This window comes from Biomphalaria glabrata, chromosome 8, assembly GCF_947242115.1.
Source record: "Biomphalaria glabrata chromosome 8, xgBioGlab47.1, whole genome shotgun sequence".
Taxonomy (NCBI): domain Eukaryota; kingdom Metazoa; phylum Mollusca; class Gastropoda; family Planorbidae; genus Biomphalaria; species Biomphalaria glabrata.
In genome coordinates, this window is record NC_074718.1 from 42,009,741 (window position 1) to 42,028,613 (window position 18,873).

Sequence of the window (18,873 nt, forward strand, 5' to 3'; positions counted from 1 at the left end):
CATCACATCATCTTTACGACAACGAAAATCAGTTCTACATAAACAATATGGCCGTTAGCAGGACAAATAAGCAACTTTATATGACATTGAAACGATTTTTATCTAAACAAAGAGATTTTATTATTAAACCACACACACCAAATAATGAAAAAATATTAAGTTCACACAAAGAATTTAATTTTCGGTTGTTATCAGTAGAGCTTTTACGGCGATTGTCAAAATGTTGGCGACGCAATATATTTGCGACGTTGTCATCAGTTGGCATTATTGCAGGTTTAGGGGCAGCAAGGCTCAGCCTCAACGGATCTGTTCTGTTTGATAAGCCCATATCTGTAGAATTTTCACCACCTAAAAAATCAATAGGTAATTGTTAGGAATTGTTAAATTTAAATTATTGTTGAAGCTATGTAAAATGTAGATTTAGCTAGGGCTAGAGGTAATATTGGAATATTTTTAGTGAGGCTAGGCTTTCATAGAAGTAACATCATTTAATTATTTAATAGTGACTGAGACTAGACTGTGACTGTCATGGATTAAACGTTCATACTCTATATGCACCTGTTGATTTAATTTATTGTAAGTGTCTAGATAGATCTATATATAATATGAGTCTTAATTGCTACGAACTCAAAAGTAATACTACGCTTACAGAAACCCGCAACCTATCTTCTGATCAGTACAACTTCTACATACCCATATTAGATACCTCTGCATTATAGATTAGATATATATCTTCAGTTAATTGTTTTTACAATTCTTCTATTCATATTGCAAATTCATGGGTAATTGGGTGGACATGATTCTCAAAAATGGTTGTAATGATTTTCCAAGAAATTTGACAGTTGAAAAGAAAAGAATTACTAGCTAATTGCCCATACTGAGAAAACTCTTGTACCAAGTGTTTTATAATTATTTGAAATAGATTCTACTGGTTATTATTTTCTAAAATTAATTTTGGTCTTGAAAATCTTTATCTTGAACAGACACATCGGCCAGCATTTCCTCTTGTAGGCCCCATTCATTAAAGAGTTCAATAAGTAAATAGACCTTCAATATTATTTTGCATACCATCTTCTAAGTAAGGATCTATAAGCCTGTCATTAGAATTTTATAAACTCAGAGTAGATTTAAACATTGAAATGTTATATTTTTTAAATCATTAGTTATTAAGAGCAAAAAAATTACTGTTACCCGGTACAAGGTTGGTGTAAAGGAGGAATCATCTTATTTTAAAATAGTATTTTTTAAACTTTGCTTGTTTTTTTTTTTAATATACCGGTACACAGATTCAAGAACCATACAACAAAAAATATTAACATTTCTATAAAAATCTATGTAGACTACTACATAGTATAATAAGAGACCTACTTGAAGGTTATTCTTGTATACAAATGATAATGTATTATTGATTACATATGAACATTAGGGAGGCGCAGTGACTGATTGGTATAGCGCTTGGCTTCTGAACCAGGGGTCCTGGGTTTGAATCCTGGTGAAGATTGGGATTTTTAATTTCGGGATCTTTGGGCGCCTCTGAGTCCACCCAGCTTTAATGGGTACCTGACATTAGTTAGGGAAAAGTAAAGGAGCTTGGCCATTGTGCTGGCCACATGGCACCCTCATTAATCATAGGCCACAGAAACAGATGACCTTTACATCATCTGCCCTATAGACCACAAGGTCTGAAAGGGGAAATAAATGTTCATTAGAACATTAACTAATAAACATATATCTGTAAACTAATTAATTATTTGCCAAAACAAATTTTATTTTTATTTTTTGGTCTTTAGATGATGCACTGTTAACAGCTTGTCGACTTGGACTAGTGTCTGAGGTAACAAGGTTTGTAAGTTATGTTTCACTCATTTGATAGATATATTAGTATACAGCTGGTAGCAGATGGCTTCTGAAAGAGACAGCTGGAGAGAGCTCACAGGGGTCATGGAACAAGACCCCTGCTGAAAGCAAGTGCAGACGCCAAAGACAAAATTCAAATAGACATCATGCTAGATATTGGTTTTGTGTGCATTAGATGCGGGAAACAAGACCCCTGTTGAAAGCAAGTGCAGACGCCAAAGAGAAAACTCAAATAGACATTATGCTAGATAATAGTTTTGTCTGCATTAGCTGCAGGAAAATATGCAGGTCACAATTTGGGTTTGCATAATCATCATTCTTAATATCCATTCTTATTAGAATTGTTTCATATCTGTCTGCCTTTTTAATAATTTGTCCAATCAAGAGTAATGAGGTTTGGGAAGGTAAAAGCTGATAAGTGCAGGACTTATTCACAATGTTGATTACGAAAAACTTTTTTAAATTGATAATAATTTGACTGGCTTAATGTTGCTGCTAGACTGTGTGTGTGGCTGAGTCGGGGGTCCATAGTTAGTGCTCTGGTCAGAGCTTGCCTTTAGATTTCCATAATTAGTTTAAGTTAAATTAATGTATTTTAGTGTTGTTATTAATTATTATAAATGTTTACCCACCATTAAATGTTAAGCTACCACCAAAAATTTTGCCATCTGTATAATCTTCTTTGTTTTGTTTTCCTCACATTTTTTTCTCTTCTCTTTTGTTTTATTGCCATTTTCTAATATGGCATCCCAGAAAAATGTGTCTAAATTCTATAACACTTGTACAGTCAATCTAGTTGCCGCATTAAAACAGAAGAAGGAACAAGTGAAATCTTTGGCATCAGGTGTGAGACAGGGATGCATCTTGTATCCCTTCCTCTTCCTCCTAGTCATTGACTACATAATGAGGAGAGCATTGAATCTGACTGCCTCCTGTATTCCATAGCATGAACAGAATCAAATGACAGACTTCTCCTTTTGTATCAGTAATGGGGCGAAAATCCAGAAAATGTTAATGTATATCAACATAAGGTATATAAGAAACAGAAGCAATAATATGGGATTGGGATCTTAAAGAATAAAATATGTAAGAAATATTTTATATTATATAAGAATTGTCATTAAAGTGTAGCCTTCGTGGAATTCTACTACCGGTACCCTATATGTTGACCTATAATACGAAAGTGCAAAGAAGTGAAGATTTCACACATTTTCTTGTGAGAACTGGCTGTCTCTATAAGTTTCCATGATTTATGATCTTTTTTTTTTTTTTTTTTTTTTTTTTTTTTGTATTTAGACTGCTGAAACTTGGGGCTAAAGTGGACAAGACTCATGAACTTGGCTGGACAGCTCTTCACGTTGCTGCTGTGAACAATAAACCTCAGTAAGGCTGGAACTGAACTTTTTCTTTTTTGTTTCTTTTTTTGTAATAAAGGCAACTTGGTCATGCCACTTTCTTATTTGATGTTCATTGAGCTAACTAGTTCAGGGTCTTCTGGGATAGGTAAGATATAACTTAAAAAAAAAATTTATTCTGTGTATTCTATCATTGTGGCAGTCTATTCATATACAGTAAACATTTATTTGATTGGATAAAAGTAAACAAATTGTTTTCCTCTGTTTGTGTTTTTTCCATAGGGTTGTACAGCTCTTGTTGGCCCATGGAGCAGATCCTAATTGTTTAGATCAATTCACAACTGTGGCACAGAAGTCCAGAGAGAAACAGTTAAACAGTTTACATGGTAAGGGAAGTTAGAGGTTGATCTATAAATCAGGGGGGAGACTGGAGCAAAAAAAAAATACTGCTTGGGCCACATTCTTTGAAAATGGCTGAAATTTGATGAAAATGTAAAAAAAAAAAATACATATGGTACTCGGTATAAGAAGTTATATTTAAAGTCTGCATTTTTTTAATGTTAATAAATTTCCTTTTTACATTTTAAGCATCTATTTCTAATGTAAATCTCATGCTAAATGTACAAGTTTGATGGTGATCAACCATTTTTTAATAGAAACATTTATCTTTATTTGATTTAATGTTCCGGTACAGTACCGGTATTTAATTATTTCCTATCTGAGCAGCACACTTTTCTTTTTTGTTTTAATCAATGTATCAATATCGATAATTTAATCAATTTAAAAAAAAAACTTTTATTATGTTATTGAAAAATCAACTGAAGAAAGGTGGGCGCCGTGGCTGAGTGGTTAAATGCTTACTTCTGTATCTGGTGTCAGGGGTAAGACTGGGATTATTAGGGCAACGCCTAGTCCACCCAACTCAGATGGGTACGACTTAAGTTGGGGAAATCAAAGGTGGTTGGTTGTTGTGCTGGCCACATGCTTTGACCTTAATATCATCTGTCCTACAGATCGCAAGGTTTGAAAGGGGAATAACTGAAGAAATATTAGATGATTGAAAGTATTGGTTAGGTATTAGCATTATTGGAAAATCGAATAAATATATTGCATGTTTTCATTCACAACAATTTTGGTTATTCTTTTGTTTTTGTTCTTTAGTTTTACTTACCAGAGAGGAGGAGTTTTCAGACAGACTTAGCAACAGAGCAAATTTTCAAAACTGTACCCCACTACATTACGCAGTGCTTGTCAATGATATTCAGAGTATTAGACTACTATTAGAGGCTGGTAAATTACCAATTTCATTTCAAAATACAAAGTAAAAAATTAAAATTGCCATGTCTCGTTCTTTGAAACGTTTGCTAAGATTTATGTATTATATAAAGACAAGGTAAACATATTATCACAAAAGCTCTTCTAAAAATGTAGCATCTTTTTTTTTTAGAGTACCAGTACTTTTAGATAGAGTAGTATAGTTGAAACTATCCTTCAATCTCAAGCTCCTTTTTGTTTTGATGCCAACGGTAGATTTATATGTGACAAGAAATATTGAATTTTTCAGGTGCAGATCCAACTCTAGAGAATGCTTTGGGTCATAAAGCTATTGAATATGCTCGGGACAATGAAGCCAAAGAACTAATTGGAACATATACACAGAAGGTAGAATAAGGCCTATAAATTATTTCAAGTCTTATGACACTCATTGCCAACAGTTTACATAAGATATAAAACATTGTTTAGATCAGCTAAAATATATATTGTGTACCAGTACTTCATAGGATTTATAATACTGGCACTTAAAATTAAAAAAAAAATGTTGGGAATACTAATGGATTAGACAAAAAACACGGTATTAATAATACTAATAATTTAATTTACAGAGCGCTGTTAACAAACGTAATGTAGGCTTAAGGCTTTATAATGAGATCAATCTTTTCGTTTAAAATTTATTTTGTCAACAAAACATTTGGGTTAGCAACTCTTGTCGCAATGTGTATAGAAAAAAAAAATTTGTAAAAAAAAAAATCCTAATTCAATTCTTAAATGTTGCGGCGTCTGTTGATCTAAGTACCGGTATTGATTTGCTAACAATTCAGTGTAGTACAAATGAAAGTAGTGGAACAACAATTCTGTTTCATCCCTTCTATATTTTGATCAGTTTGTTGAAAAAAAAGCTGCAGAAGAAGCAGAGGAAAGAAGACGATTTCCTTTAGAGTTGAGGCTAAGAGAACACATTATTGGACAGGAAGCAGCTATTAATACAGTAGCAGCAGGTAGAATGAAGGCTTGATACTGCTATCGAATAGTTAAGCTCAGTAATGCAGCTAGCATCTCTTTTTTTTTTTAACTTAAAAACCAAGTAATTTTTGGTCGGTTTACTTATAAAATGTAATTTTCTCAATTAGCTATCAGAAGAAAGCAGAATGGCTGGTATGATGAAGATCATCCTCTTGTGTTTCTCTTCTTAGGGTCTTCTGGGATAGGTATGAAAATATTCCTATTGCTTACCATTTTAATCATCACAACTTCCTGTTTGCCTAGCAATGAGAAATACATCTTCTGTCTCTTCATTTTTTTTTATCCATAATTTCTTGTACAGGTAAAACAGAACTGGCCAAGCAAGTCTCTAATTATCTACATAAAAACAAAAAAGATGTAAGTTATACACAATTATTAGTACTGTACTGATACTTAAGACTTGAAAGCTGTAGCTTACATTGTGGAGTAGTCCTTTAATATAGTGTTTGGTCCAGCTTCTTGAGATATTAAATGTAAGTATTACCTAATGACATTTTCTTATTGATTGACAGGCCTTCATCAGAATAGACATGTCTGAGTATCAAGAAAAACATGAGGTATATTATTTTATATTATTATTATATTATTTTAGGTCTACAATGTTTCTTGGAGTCCTATACAATTTAGATTTTTTTAGAGCGAGATAGATTGTGTCAGCTGAGTTGGGTAGCATTATAAAGCAAAAAAAAAAAAAAAAAAAGAATTGTTCATGAGTCTACATAAAGTAGATAAAATCATCTGTGACATATATTTCTTGTCATACTGAAAATGGAAAAGGTTGATTTCCGCCAGGGTGCCAATTTAGTTCAGTTATCAGATAAGCTTTTGATCAGATAAGCTTTTGAGAGCCTCTATATTTTCTGCTGTATTTGCAAAAAATTGTCCAGCTGATTCTCTCAAAACTGATTTGTAACCTTTTTTTCTCCACCCTTTTTATGGTGGCTACCAAATTATTATTGTAAATTGAAGCAATGGACAAGATATTAAAAAAAAAAAACAGTCCCTAAATGCACTACTTCAAAATTAACCCGATTTAGGTCAATATTTGGCTATTATGTTGTTTTTTTCTTATATTTTATATATTTTTTGTATGCCAGTATATTTACTAGTATTCTATACATATAAATAATGATAGTCCAGTTGTGTCTCTTAGTCTTTTAAAGTACCGGTACCATATGTTTATTGTTAAAAGCATTGTAACTTTTGTTTTCTTACAGGTTGCAAAATTTATTGGTGCTCCGCCGGGTTATGTTGGTCATGATGAAGGTGGTCAGCTGACTAAAGCTTTGACCAAGTGTCCTGATGCTGTGGTCTTGTTTGATGAAGTGGATAAAGCACACCCAGATGTGTTGACTATCATGTTACAACTTTTTGATGAAGTAGGCCTACCATATTTTTTTTTTAATCTAAATGTTTCCTTTTAGCTACATTGTCTTTGCAATCAAAATAACAAATAGACACTACTCGACAATAAATTAGCAGAGAGCAAGCAAACTGAATAGAAATATATCTTTACATTAGTTTCTTGTCACGCCATAGTTATCTGAACTCACTGTTTCATGAATTTTCAAAAACATACCAGTACTTATAAAATTGTAAATCATAGTTCAGTACATACTGGGTATCTACATATTTTAAATTTTATGCGTGGAGAATTTATAAAACATTTAATTTTAATACTGGTATATATAATTGAAAAATTATGCCCACAATTAGTGATAGAACAGGATGGCTGCTTGGTCATGTGGTATGTGCATTGAACTGTCATCTTGATAGTCCCGGTTCAAACCCGACCCATTGTCATCCCTCACAGTGCTGCAGAAGTTTTGGGCTATGATGTAATCATTTTCACTTCTGAAGGAACATTGGAAAGTAAAACAAACAATTACCGGGGGGTACTGTATACCACTAATAAAAATCAAACCATTTAAGAAATGTTAACACCTTTAAGAGCAAAAATAATTATATGCTGGATAGTTGTCTTACTTTTGGTGCATGAAGTTTTTAAGGATAATTTATAAAACACAAAACATTTTGTAAAAAACATTTTTTTCCCTGTACTCTACTATAGTATATATATATATACTATACATTCTCTCCCTCCTTCCCAAAAAAATTTTACCATATTAAGGAGGCTTTGACTAACAATATTTCATGAATGCATATTACATACTGGTACTATGGATGTTGTGTGGTATGTGCTATGGATTGTGATCTTGATAGTCCTGGGTTTGAACCTGCTGTGGGAGGTCTGGGCTAGGATGTAATAATCTTCAATTCTGAAGGAACATGTAAAGCATACAAACTTTGAAACTACCTGAGACCATTATATTGGCATGCTTTCTAAAAAATTAAATAATTTTCTTTCACAAATTTTAAATCTTACTTAGATGGACTGTAATTTTTATTATTTTATACTATTTAGAAAAAAAAAATTAAGTAATGGTTTAATTTGGTCAGAATTTCTTCTGGGATAGATTTAAGCAAGTTAACATACTTTACATTTTGACTTTGAATGAACCTGTCTCACTAGTCCTTCAGTTTAAGGCTTTTTTTTTTGTGTGTGAATTAATATAAAGAGTACGGGTACCATACCGGTACCTTGACTAAAAAAAAAAAATCTAATTTTTGTCAGAATAAAGTTATGGTACATAAAAACTATGTATATATATAAGTGCTGGTACTAATATGTTGACCCGGTACCATCATAAACTGCAAACCTAGTTGTGCAGTATGCCCGCTGGATTGTCGTTTGGTGATCTTGATGGACCAGGCTTCATACTCTGACCTATGCCATTCCCTGTTTTGAATAGGAAGTAGATTATCTTCAATTCTCAAGGAATATCTGAAGCATGTAAAACATTTTACAAAACAAACAAACAATCAAAGTATTGAATGTTTATTATCATGTATGATACTACAACTAAAAAACTTGAAATAAGTTGTCCTTGTTAAAACTACTGAAACTAGCAATCTTTTTTTTTTTGACTTGATAGGGCAGATTGACTGATGGCAAAGGGAAACTTGTGGAATGTAAGGATGCTATATTTATCATGACCTCTAACCTTGCCAGCGAGGAAATTGCTGAACATGCCATACAGTTGAGACAAGAAGCTGCCAATATGTCCAAAATGAGAGGAACACAAAATATAGGTCAGGCTCATTATTTGCTAGTTGTTTAAAGGGAAACTCCGATTGTTTTTCAAATTTTAGTTATTGACATATTTAAATTCTGCGTAAAAAGTTGTAATAGTAAACATTATATCATTTTTGATTTAAATGCTCGGAAAATTTTATATTTAATAAATTAGACAGAAAATTCTTCACGCCCCCAAAAAAACAGGGTTCTGCGAGATGTTTTTAAAAACGTGACGTCACAAGGGTGCTGGCTAAATTTAGATCTAGACCTATATAACTGATAAACTCTCTAGTCTAGATCTAGACCTATCGGATCGCATTTATTGTTACGCTTCACATTGATTTATAATCGGTCTTTGTTTATAAATAATATTCTAGATCTAAACCTCTATTTCTACTTGAAGAAAATGAAATACTGTTCTTCAGCTTGTTTTTTTCAGTAGTTCCAATCACAAAGATAAAATCAGCAAGTATGCTGACACAGAAATTAGTGTCTCTTTTCATTTGTTTCCAAGAGATGAAGTTTTAAAGGGAAAATGGGAAAAATTTATTCGTCTGAAGAGCAAATATTTTACAAAGGCATTAGCTAATTCCTATTTATGCTCAAACCATTTTTAGAGAAGCTGTTTCAGCAACTTCATTGCTGTGGGAAACTCCGATGGTTTTTCAAATTTGAGTTATTGACATATTTAAATTCTGCGTAAAAAGTTGTAATAGTAAACATTTTACAGTTTTTTATTTAAATGCTAAGAAACATTTATATTTAATAAATTAGTCAGTAAATTCTTGACGTCTAAAAAAAAACGGGGATCTATGGAGTTTTGTTTTAAGCTAGTTCATACGTCACTTCCATCAACAATACTGAAAGAGAAACTAGATTTGACCAATCGTATCGCTTCATTCTTACAGTAGCTGTTAGGCTGTTAAGCTTAGTGACGGCCTAGTCCAGAGCTATGATACAGTTATATATGTATAGATAGATCTAAAAGCATTAGGATAATCAACTCGACAAAAAGAGTAACATTTTCATCTAAGCCTCTCTCTGTCCCAAGAAGTAGGCCTAAATAGATCGTGTGTCTGACTGATTTGAACAAACTGGTCAGTGTAAGGCTAGTCGAGAATACGTGTAGTCGGTCATGACAAGACAACCCAGCGATAGTGTTTGTTGTGTGTTGAGTGGTCTGGCGAGACAATACAGACTGCAGGAAAATTACGTAGGAAAAACATCAATTACTAAGTTATTATTGCAAAGAAAAAAAAAGAATCATATATTCATTATCTGTAAATCAAAACACATATTATATCAAAAATTGTCAAAACCATCGGAGTTTCCCTTTAATAGTTCAGGACTTGACATTTACTGGTTGTTTTATAGGTCAGACTTAACATTTGCTAGTTGTTTAATAGCTCAGATTTTACATATTGTTATAAACCTGGTGGTGGCACAGATGGGGGTAGTGGGGTGTGTGTAGTCAGCCGACGCAAATCGCCCCAGGCCAGCGCTAGACGAGCGGTCAACCGTGACGAGTTACGACTGTCAGCCGAGTCGAGTGTCAACAGGACAGTTCGGGAAGGATCGACATCGTGAACCGAGCTCAGGAGTGTCACGAGGGATGTAGTCATCTGACCACCCAGAATGGTCGAGCGACGTTCTGTCCGGTTCTAGAACGCCAGCAGGGACCCGATATAAAGAGCGAAGGTATCAGAGACCAGTAGTGACAACATCCCGATCTACAGTTCGTTACAACGGCTCGGTACAAGTCCGAGACGAGACAGAGAGACCAGTGCAAGAGTTGATACAGCGGAGAGATATTTGTACAGTCTTGTGTTACGTGCTGCCAATTGTACAGCTGTTATTTATTGACATTAAACTATTACATTATTTTCAAGCCCTGAGTTGTCAAGTTCTTACAGTTGGTGGTGTCGTTTGGTGCCATTTGCAGCGAGCCTGGATAGGGAGATTCGTAACAACTGGTGTCAGAAGTGGGATCTGCAATGGCTACTACGAAAACGCTAGACCAACTCCTTTTGAAGGAACTGAGGCGAGAGCTCCGTAATCGAGATCTGAAGATTAGCGGAAACAAAGAAACCTTACAAGCACGCCTTCGGGAAGAACTGGTGAAGGAAAAAGAAGATCCGGACACATATCTTTTTGAAGTCGAACCGGACTTGCAGGAACAGATGGCAGCTATGCAGGGACAGATGGCAGCTATGCAGGGACATATGGCAGCTATGCAGGGACAGATCGCCAGTAGCATACAGGAGTAGATGGCAGCTATGCGAGAACAGATGAACTCGGGGCAAGAAAACACCAATTACAAGATTGACAAAATGGACTCGGGAATCAAAACGGAGTTATTGGCAATGAACCAACGCATACATGCTGTGGAGGAGAGAATCACAACATAGAAGAACAGATGAACCAGAGGGTCTACGCTGTTGAGAAAAAGATCGAAGAAATAAAGACGCAAGTTTACAGGGATTTTACCAAGATGCAGAAAGCAAATGTGATGTCGATCGTACCCGACGTTTCCATGAAGGTAAAGCCTCCTGTGTTTGATGGATCCGTCTCCTGGTCCGTCTACAAGCTACAATTTGACGCTGCGGCCAAAGTCAACCAATGGAACAGCGATGAGGAGAAAGCAACAGCCCTTATATTGTCCCTAAGAGGAAAGGCCTCCGAACTGCTGCAGTCCATTCCAAACCCACAAGACTACGCGGCTCTCGTCTAGACGATGGAGCTCCGGTACGGTGACGAGCATCTGCCAGAATTGTATCGAGTCAAATTGAAGACCCGACGACAGCAATCAAATGAAACCCTACGGGAATAGGAGTCAGACATTGCACGCCTCGCCCATTTGGCTTACCCAACAGCCACGCAAGACCTCCTGGAAACAATCATTACTGATGCGTTTGCTGACGCACTTCAAGACCCCGAACTGAAGAAGGCCATCAGAGTTAGTGGCAAGCACAAAGCCAGTGAAGCCCTTGTGTACGCTCTCTTATACCAAGCTGCTAAAGACGAGTCCGAGAACATTTACCAAAACCAGAGGCTGGAGGTTAAAGATAAAGGTCGCAAGGAACTGAGAAAAACGAACGAGGCCCTAGAAAAATGTAGAACCATGCAGATACCACAAGGTCGACGCGGAGTGAGAAAACGATGCTGGAACTGTGGTGGGTTTGACCACCTACAAAGAAACTGTGCAAAAAGGTCTTTTCGACAAGAAGTGAACCAACACAGATCTGAGAAAGTATCCAGACCCTGCAGGAAGACTGAAGAAACGGGGGTGATCATCGATTGTCGTCGTCTTGAGGTGCAAGCTCCCGAGCAGCGGTCAGACGAGAAAAGCCCAGATGCTCAGCGAAAAGATGAAAATGTAGCCCCCACTTTCCGAAGGAAGGAAGCTCATAATTTAGCCCGCAAAAACATCAACAGCAGCAGTGACCAAATGAAGGCAAGGAAGGACGATAGGGTCAATGCCTCGAGGTTCCATAAGAACGACTTGGTCTGGCTATACAACCCCCGGAGAAGAAACGGAAGGTCCTATAAGCATCAAAGAGATTGGGAAGGCCCTTACCATGTAGTTAAAAGGATCACAGATGACGTTTGCCGGATACAAGGAAGCCACCGGTCCAAGCGGAAGGTCGTCCACATCAATCGACTCCACCCGTTTCATGGCGAGTTTGATTCTGTCCGGGACGGACAGATCTAAGGAGGGGGCAGTGTTATAAACCTGGTGGTGGCACAGATGGGGGTAGTGGTGTGTGTGTAGTCAGCCGACGCAAATCGCCCCAGGCCAGCGCTAGACGAGCGGTCAACCGTGACGAGTTACGACTGTCAGCCGAGTCGAGTGTCAACAGGACAGTTCGGGAAGGATCGACATCGTGAACCGAGCTCAGGAGTGTCACGAGGGATGTAGTCATCTGACCACCCAGAATGGTCGAGCGACGTTCTGTCCGGTTCTAGAAGGCCAGCAGGGACCCGATATAAAGAGCAAAGGTATCAGAGACCAGTAGTGACAACATCCCGATCTACAGTTCGTTACAACGGCTCGGTACAAGTCCGAGACGAGACAGAGAGACCAGTGCAAGAGTTGATACAGCGGAGAGATATTTGTACAGTCTTGTGTTACGTGCTGCCAATTGTACAGTATTGGCTGTTATTTATTGACATTAAACTATTACGTTATTTTCAAGCCCTGAGTTGTCAAGTTCTTACAGTTGGTGGTGTCGTTTGGTGCCATTTGCAGCGAGCCTGGATAGGGAGATTCGTAACAATATTTTACATTTACTGGTTAGCTGTAGGGTTTACCACAAGTTGCATTATTAAATTAACCCAATATTTCCTTTTGCAAAAGAATGCATTGTTTTTGGTACCTCAAAATGTGTTAGGATGTGTTATAGCATCAGTTGTTGTTTTTTTTAAACTTTCATGTCTCATTCAGAACAAGAGCTGAAGCAATGTGACTTTTTTTAAAAAAGATATTTGAATGTGTATAGCTTTAAAATTATTTTTTTTCGAATTTGCCCATATCGGGTACGGCAGTGTATAAACCCTACCAGTATTTTTAAAGTTGTTAATATTCTTAAGGTATTAAAAGTACCGGTATATATTTTGGGAAACTTGACATACTGGTATTGTTCTATATGTTTTTGTTTATTTATATATTAGATTTACTTTTATTTATTTTATTCGAGTTACCTCTTTTTGCTTAGGATGATGATAAGGGTAGTTTTTAAAACAAACTAGAAATCTGAGCTAAAGGTATTGTTTTTTGTTTTAAATACTATAGCAGTACCAGTAACATGTATACCAGTACGGTAGATATATATATATATGAATAAAGACAAGAAATGTTCAACTATCCTCATTCCAAACCCTCTATGACTTAAGCTTGGAGATAAAAATGATAGTAGATCTTGAAAATGCATGTAATTATTTTTCTAGGAATTTGAAAGTTTATGTGTATATCTTTGGGGGAAAAAAAGTTGATTGGCCACACTGTGGAAAATTCTGGTTGGACCCTTAAAATTTTTCAAAATATAATCATCTTAAAATTAATTTGGTCAAGTGTTCTACTCTATCTTGATCACACATCAGTAGAATATTCTGCGCACTGTTTTATATAGAAATCAATCTAGACAACTGTCTTTGAATGTTTCCAAGTCTGGATCTATATCACCAAACTAGAATCTTCTATATCAGATCTCTAACTAGGTCCAGTATTCTATTCTACCATCTTTTAATGTTTCTAAGTCTGGTCTTATATGACCTAACTAGAAATTTTTATAGCCTACTCTAAGAAGATATACATATTTGCATAACTAGGATGTTTTTCGGGACTAAAAAAGATTGAATGGAAAAGTGGAGATATTGTAATTCTGGAATTAACTGTTAAATGTAAATGTGCCAAAGAAAACTTTTTTTTTGTAACTGCATACAAGGCAAAAAAAAAAACAAAAAAAAAATATACATTATATTTTCACTGTAGCACTAATCTATAAATAAATCCTTGTTCTGTGTTGACTATTAACTTTTTGAATCATTGATTATTTGGAATGAGGAAAGAAAGAAATGTTTCCTTGTTGTATGGTCATAAAGTAAAAACAGATATTCTCTGTAGATTAGCTTTTTCAAATGACAAAAACATGGAGGGGAAAAAAAAAAGAATGAGGGTTATTATACTTCGGGGTATTATTTCCACCTTTTCCTTACCGGTACTAGTGAATATTGGGGGTGGGGGAGGATAGTAGTGGATAAGAGTGAGGTTGGGTGGAGGCAAAGAGATGAATGCAAAGGGAAGAGGTGGGTTGGGGTTAGGGAGTTATAAATTCAGTGCTATTTAGATTCTGTATTCCTCTATCATTGCCTTGCCCAGCAGAGCAATACAAATATATTTGATGTGTACATTTATATACCGGTATCAATCATTTTCTTTCAGAGGATTTGGAGCAAACAGAAAAAGTGACTATATCAAAAAATTTCAAAGATCAGGTGGTCAGACCAATACTTAAGGTAAACAATTCAATTCAGATAATTCCATTAATCCAAGCATAATTAATGTCAATTTGCTTCATTGTTGTTCTCTTATGGGGAAAAAAAAGGGTCACTTTGATGTCAATTATGTTCACGATATCCTTAGTTGCTTCAGATACCAGGCAGTCTGAAGAAAATCTTTTACTGCTAATAGCCTCATAACATTCTGTGAGGAACCTAATAAAGTGCTGAATTTCTTCAGGGAAATAGGGTTGATGACCAAAATCTAAGTAAAATATTTGAACGAATGAAAAATTATATACCGGTACTGGCAATTTGAAAAAAAGAAAAGTTGTACCTATATATAGTCTGACACACTCAGTAATCCGACCCAGTGCTGACATTTATTTTTAGAATGTAGAAATGCTTAAATTGTAATTTATGCACTGTATGTATATTTTTCTATTTTGTCCATTGTTTATTTTAGGCCTATGCTTTACCATTGAAATTCAAAGACAGTATCTTCATCTTCACCTATCCCTTAGTCTGTTGGGGCACCATACAAGATTTGTTTTTACTGTCCTCTATTCCACTGTCTTTTGACTTGGACAGAATCTCCCTCTAGGCCCATAGAGAATTTCTGAAGTACCTATAAAACTAACCTTTGGTTATCCAACATTTTCTGTAAGCTGCCCCTCTGGTCCCATAACCATAAGATTATCAAGTCAACTGTCATCTGACAGGTTGGAAGGAAATATGCTGAAACTGATATGCTTGAAACATGTTAAATTGTCATTATGGTAAAATAACTATAGTCTACCTATAGATATTTTGTTCCCTGCAGAGAAAGTTTCGCCGTGATGAGTTCCTGGGTAGAATCAATGAAATTGTTTACTTTTTACCTTTTTCTCAATCCGAGCTGACCAAACTTGTCAACAAGGAATTGCAGTTTTGGGCTGTCAGGGTAGGTAACTTCTATATATTATTGGTTTTAGTGTTTTAAAGGATGTTATAGCCAAATGTGTTAATGGGGATATTTTCCTATATTCTATAAAATACTAAATAGCATGGGTCTCAAAAAGCCTCTGAAAACTGCACCTGACCTGCTCGTGTGGCTTAAATTTTAAACCTGGCAAAACTGCTTCTGCTGACTAGGGAAGGCAAGTACTTAGTGCTCCCAAAAATGGATATTTGAGCAGATGAGCTCATTATCCTAGTACGGCAATACACCTGTAAATTCAAACCTCACTATTTAATAGTGTAGTCCCTCCTGCAACTGGATAGGCAGAAAATATAGGGCAGAGCATTCTGTTGGATCACCCCAGCAAGTGGATCATGATGCATAGCAGCCCTTGATCCTGTTATACAAGATACAATGTTCAATTATAGATACAATATTTAATTATAGGCCTTGCCTTGTTGAAATCAATTATTTCTTTACAAGTCCACTTTGAAGTATTTTTTTTTTAAAGTCATCTGTTAAATAAGTATTGCAGTGTAACACCTATCTATAGCACATTTAATTTAGAAAAGAAAATCCATTACGATTAATAAAGATTCTCATCTGTGACAGTGCAACCAAATCCCTACTGTTTCTAGACTTAAAAGAAATGGTGCTGGTATTATGAACTATTATTATTGAGCATTAGATCTCCTAACTGGTACCTGCATAAACAGATCTATTTCAGATAGAAGTAAGTCTCAAATGAGAATCAGTGCAGTATGTTAGTGAAAGAATGGGCTGAACATTTTTCTGCATATTTCACAGGCAAAAAAGAAACACAACATTGAACTGCTGTGGGATCACAGGGTTGTTGACACACTGGCTGAAGGCTTTGATACACACTATGGAGCAAGATCTATCAAATATGAGGTATTTAACACAAAATTAATGGTTTTTACATTTGTTGAATTTTGTGAACGCAGTTGGCATTGAATGCAGTGTTTCACATGATTACCTGCATATTTTTCCACATCTCGTGCAGACAAGCTATTGTCCGCCAGCTGTCTATTTATTTTATTTTCATCTTCTGTGCCTTTCTTTAATAGTGGCTTTTCTTTGGGTGTCAAATGTGTGTCCTGCAGCCTTTGTGATAGCTCTTCAACTATTAACTATATGGTGACTTAGCTTGCACTTTTTATAATAGTTCCTTCATTAGTTCCATTATTACCCATGATTACCTGATATAGATTTAGGCATTTATATGACTTTTAAAAAATCTATACGGTTCCATTTTTTTAATTAGTTGTCACTAAGAGCTAACTAGAATTACATCTATGGCTAGTTAGTTTACTTAATTCAAATCTAAGCTATTCTTTTCTTTTTTAATTAGATTATTGTTAAGGAAATGATTAAATTTTCAACAGGTGGAAAGACGGGTGGTTACACAGCTGGCTATGGCCCACGAGAGACAACTCATTAACCAGGGCAGTAAAATCAGAATCACAGTTTCCAAAGGCAATGATCTTCTGGCCAACTCTAATGCCTCATCAGAGGATGAAGTCTCAACTATTAAACTGCAGATCTTAGAGTCTGCCTGTTCAGGAATTGAAAAATACAGGGACATTGTACTTGATAACAGCAACAATCCTTTCTCTATGCCTACATAACTTTATCACCACTTTCTCCATTCTTTCTCACATAATAGAAACTTTTTCTCAATGTCCATATAACAGCCAAAATTCTTATTCATGCCAAAAAATGTTGTCCATTTATACCAAGCCATCTCTGGCTCACTCAAATGTTTTATCATGCTCATGGAGGTGACACAGTGCAATACATTGATTGCTTACATATTCATTCATTTGATTGTGATGTATGTAAGAGAAGGAAGTGGATAAAATGTGTATAAGCCAAGGTGTTAGAGAAAGCTTAGTGTTTATGAAGGAAGTGGATAAAATGTGTATAAGCCAAGGTGTCAGAGAAAGCTTAGTGTTTATGAAGGAAGTGGATAAAATGTGTATAAGCCAAGGTGTAAGAGAAAGCTTGTCTATGAAGGAAGTGGATAAAATGTGTATAAGCCAAGGTGTAAGAGAAAGCTTGTTGTCTATGAAGGAAGTGGATAAAATGTGTATAAGCCAAAGTGTAAGAGAAAGCTTGGTATTTTATGAAGGAAGTGGATAAAATGTGTATATGTCAAGGTGTAAGAGAAAGCTTGTTGTCTATGAAGGAAGTGGATAAAATGTGTATAAGTCAAGGTGTAAGAGAAAGCTTGGTGTTTATGATAATATGTAAAAGACATCAGTATTAGTTAGCTCGCAAACAAAAACCAATCAACTGCAGATTACTTTCTATCATAACTTTCTGTTCAAGCCATTTCTATCACCTGATAAGGTCTAAATGAAAAAAAAACAGCATCAGCACTTAATAGCCATCTTGCAGACTCCGTTTGTAGACATTGAAATAAAAGTATACTTAGTCTTACATGAGAAATCTCTATGCTATCAAACTTGTCTCATACATTCTGAAATCAGAAACAAATGTTAGTTCTTACTTTCAGAACTTGTAAAAAAAAAAATTAAAAAATAACTTTAAACTGAAGAAACTGTGTCTTCTTTAGCATATGTACAGAGATGTATAAATATATTGCATGATAGGGTTTCAAGTGCAGTACTAATCATTTTGGGTTTTGTGTTAGCATTTCATTGAAAAGGGACAGACAATCGAATTATATTAAATAAATCTTGTAACCATCAGAATGATGCTAACATGAAACCTTTTGGTCCAGAAGTTAAATGACTTATACCGGTACTGCCATCATGTTGATTCTTTCCCATATAAATGTTCTAACAATCAAGTTGTAACAATAAAACAAAAATGTGTAGTAGAGTTATGTTCCAGCAGTTAGTAATAAGGTAAGATGGGAAGTTAAATGCTCATCTTTGCAACAAATTGTAAACATTGTCTGCAAGTGCAGTTTACATTTTTTGTTTGTCCTGGAAGAATGCCATTGTAAAGACACTCAGATCTAAGGTAAACATAAATGTAAAATGTTTTGTGACAGAAAAGCAAATAAATAATTTTCAGTCATTCCAATCATTTAAAATATTTATTTTTTTTGCTGCATCTTTTTTTTTTTTTTAATCCTTTAAATATCTTTTTTTTTTTGTAAATCCTTTTAAAGATTTTTTTTTTTTTTTTTTTTTACATTTTTTAAAAATATCTTTTTTTTTTTTTTAATCCTTTAAATATCTTTTTTTTCCTCTTTTTTTTTTTTTTTAATGCATTTTTTTTTTCTTTTTTTT

The 18,873-nt window shown here is 35.1% G+C and overlaps 1 protein-coding gene across 1 annotated transcript; it reads left to right on the forward strand.

The window, feature by feature from the left end:
- Positions 1-18: 18 nt before the first annotated feature.
- Positions 19-17,956, forward strand: LOC106061460 (caseinolytic peptidase B protein homolog). The gene is made up of 16 exons (XM_013219611.2): positions 19-363; positions 1,791-1,842; positions 3,154-3,240; positions 3,495-3,598; positions 4,374-4,502; positions 4,777-4,874; positions 5,374-5,488; positions 5,621-5,698; positions 5,815-5,870; positions 6,026-6,070; positions 6,731-6,892; positions 8,510-8,666; positions 14,594-14,667; positions 15,473-15,592; positions 16,397-16,501; positions 16,996-17,956. The coding sequence occupies exons 1-16, from the start codon at positions 48-50 to the stop codon at positions 17,236-17,238; spliced, it is 1,941 nt and encodes a 646-aa protein (XP_013075065.2). The 5' UTR covers positions 19-47; the 3' UTR covers positions 17,239-17,956.
- Positions 17,957-18,873: the final 917 nt, after the last annotated feature.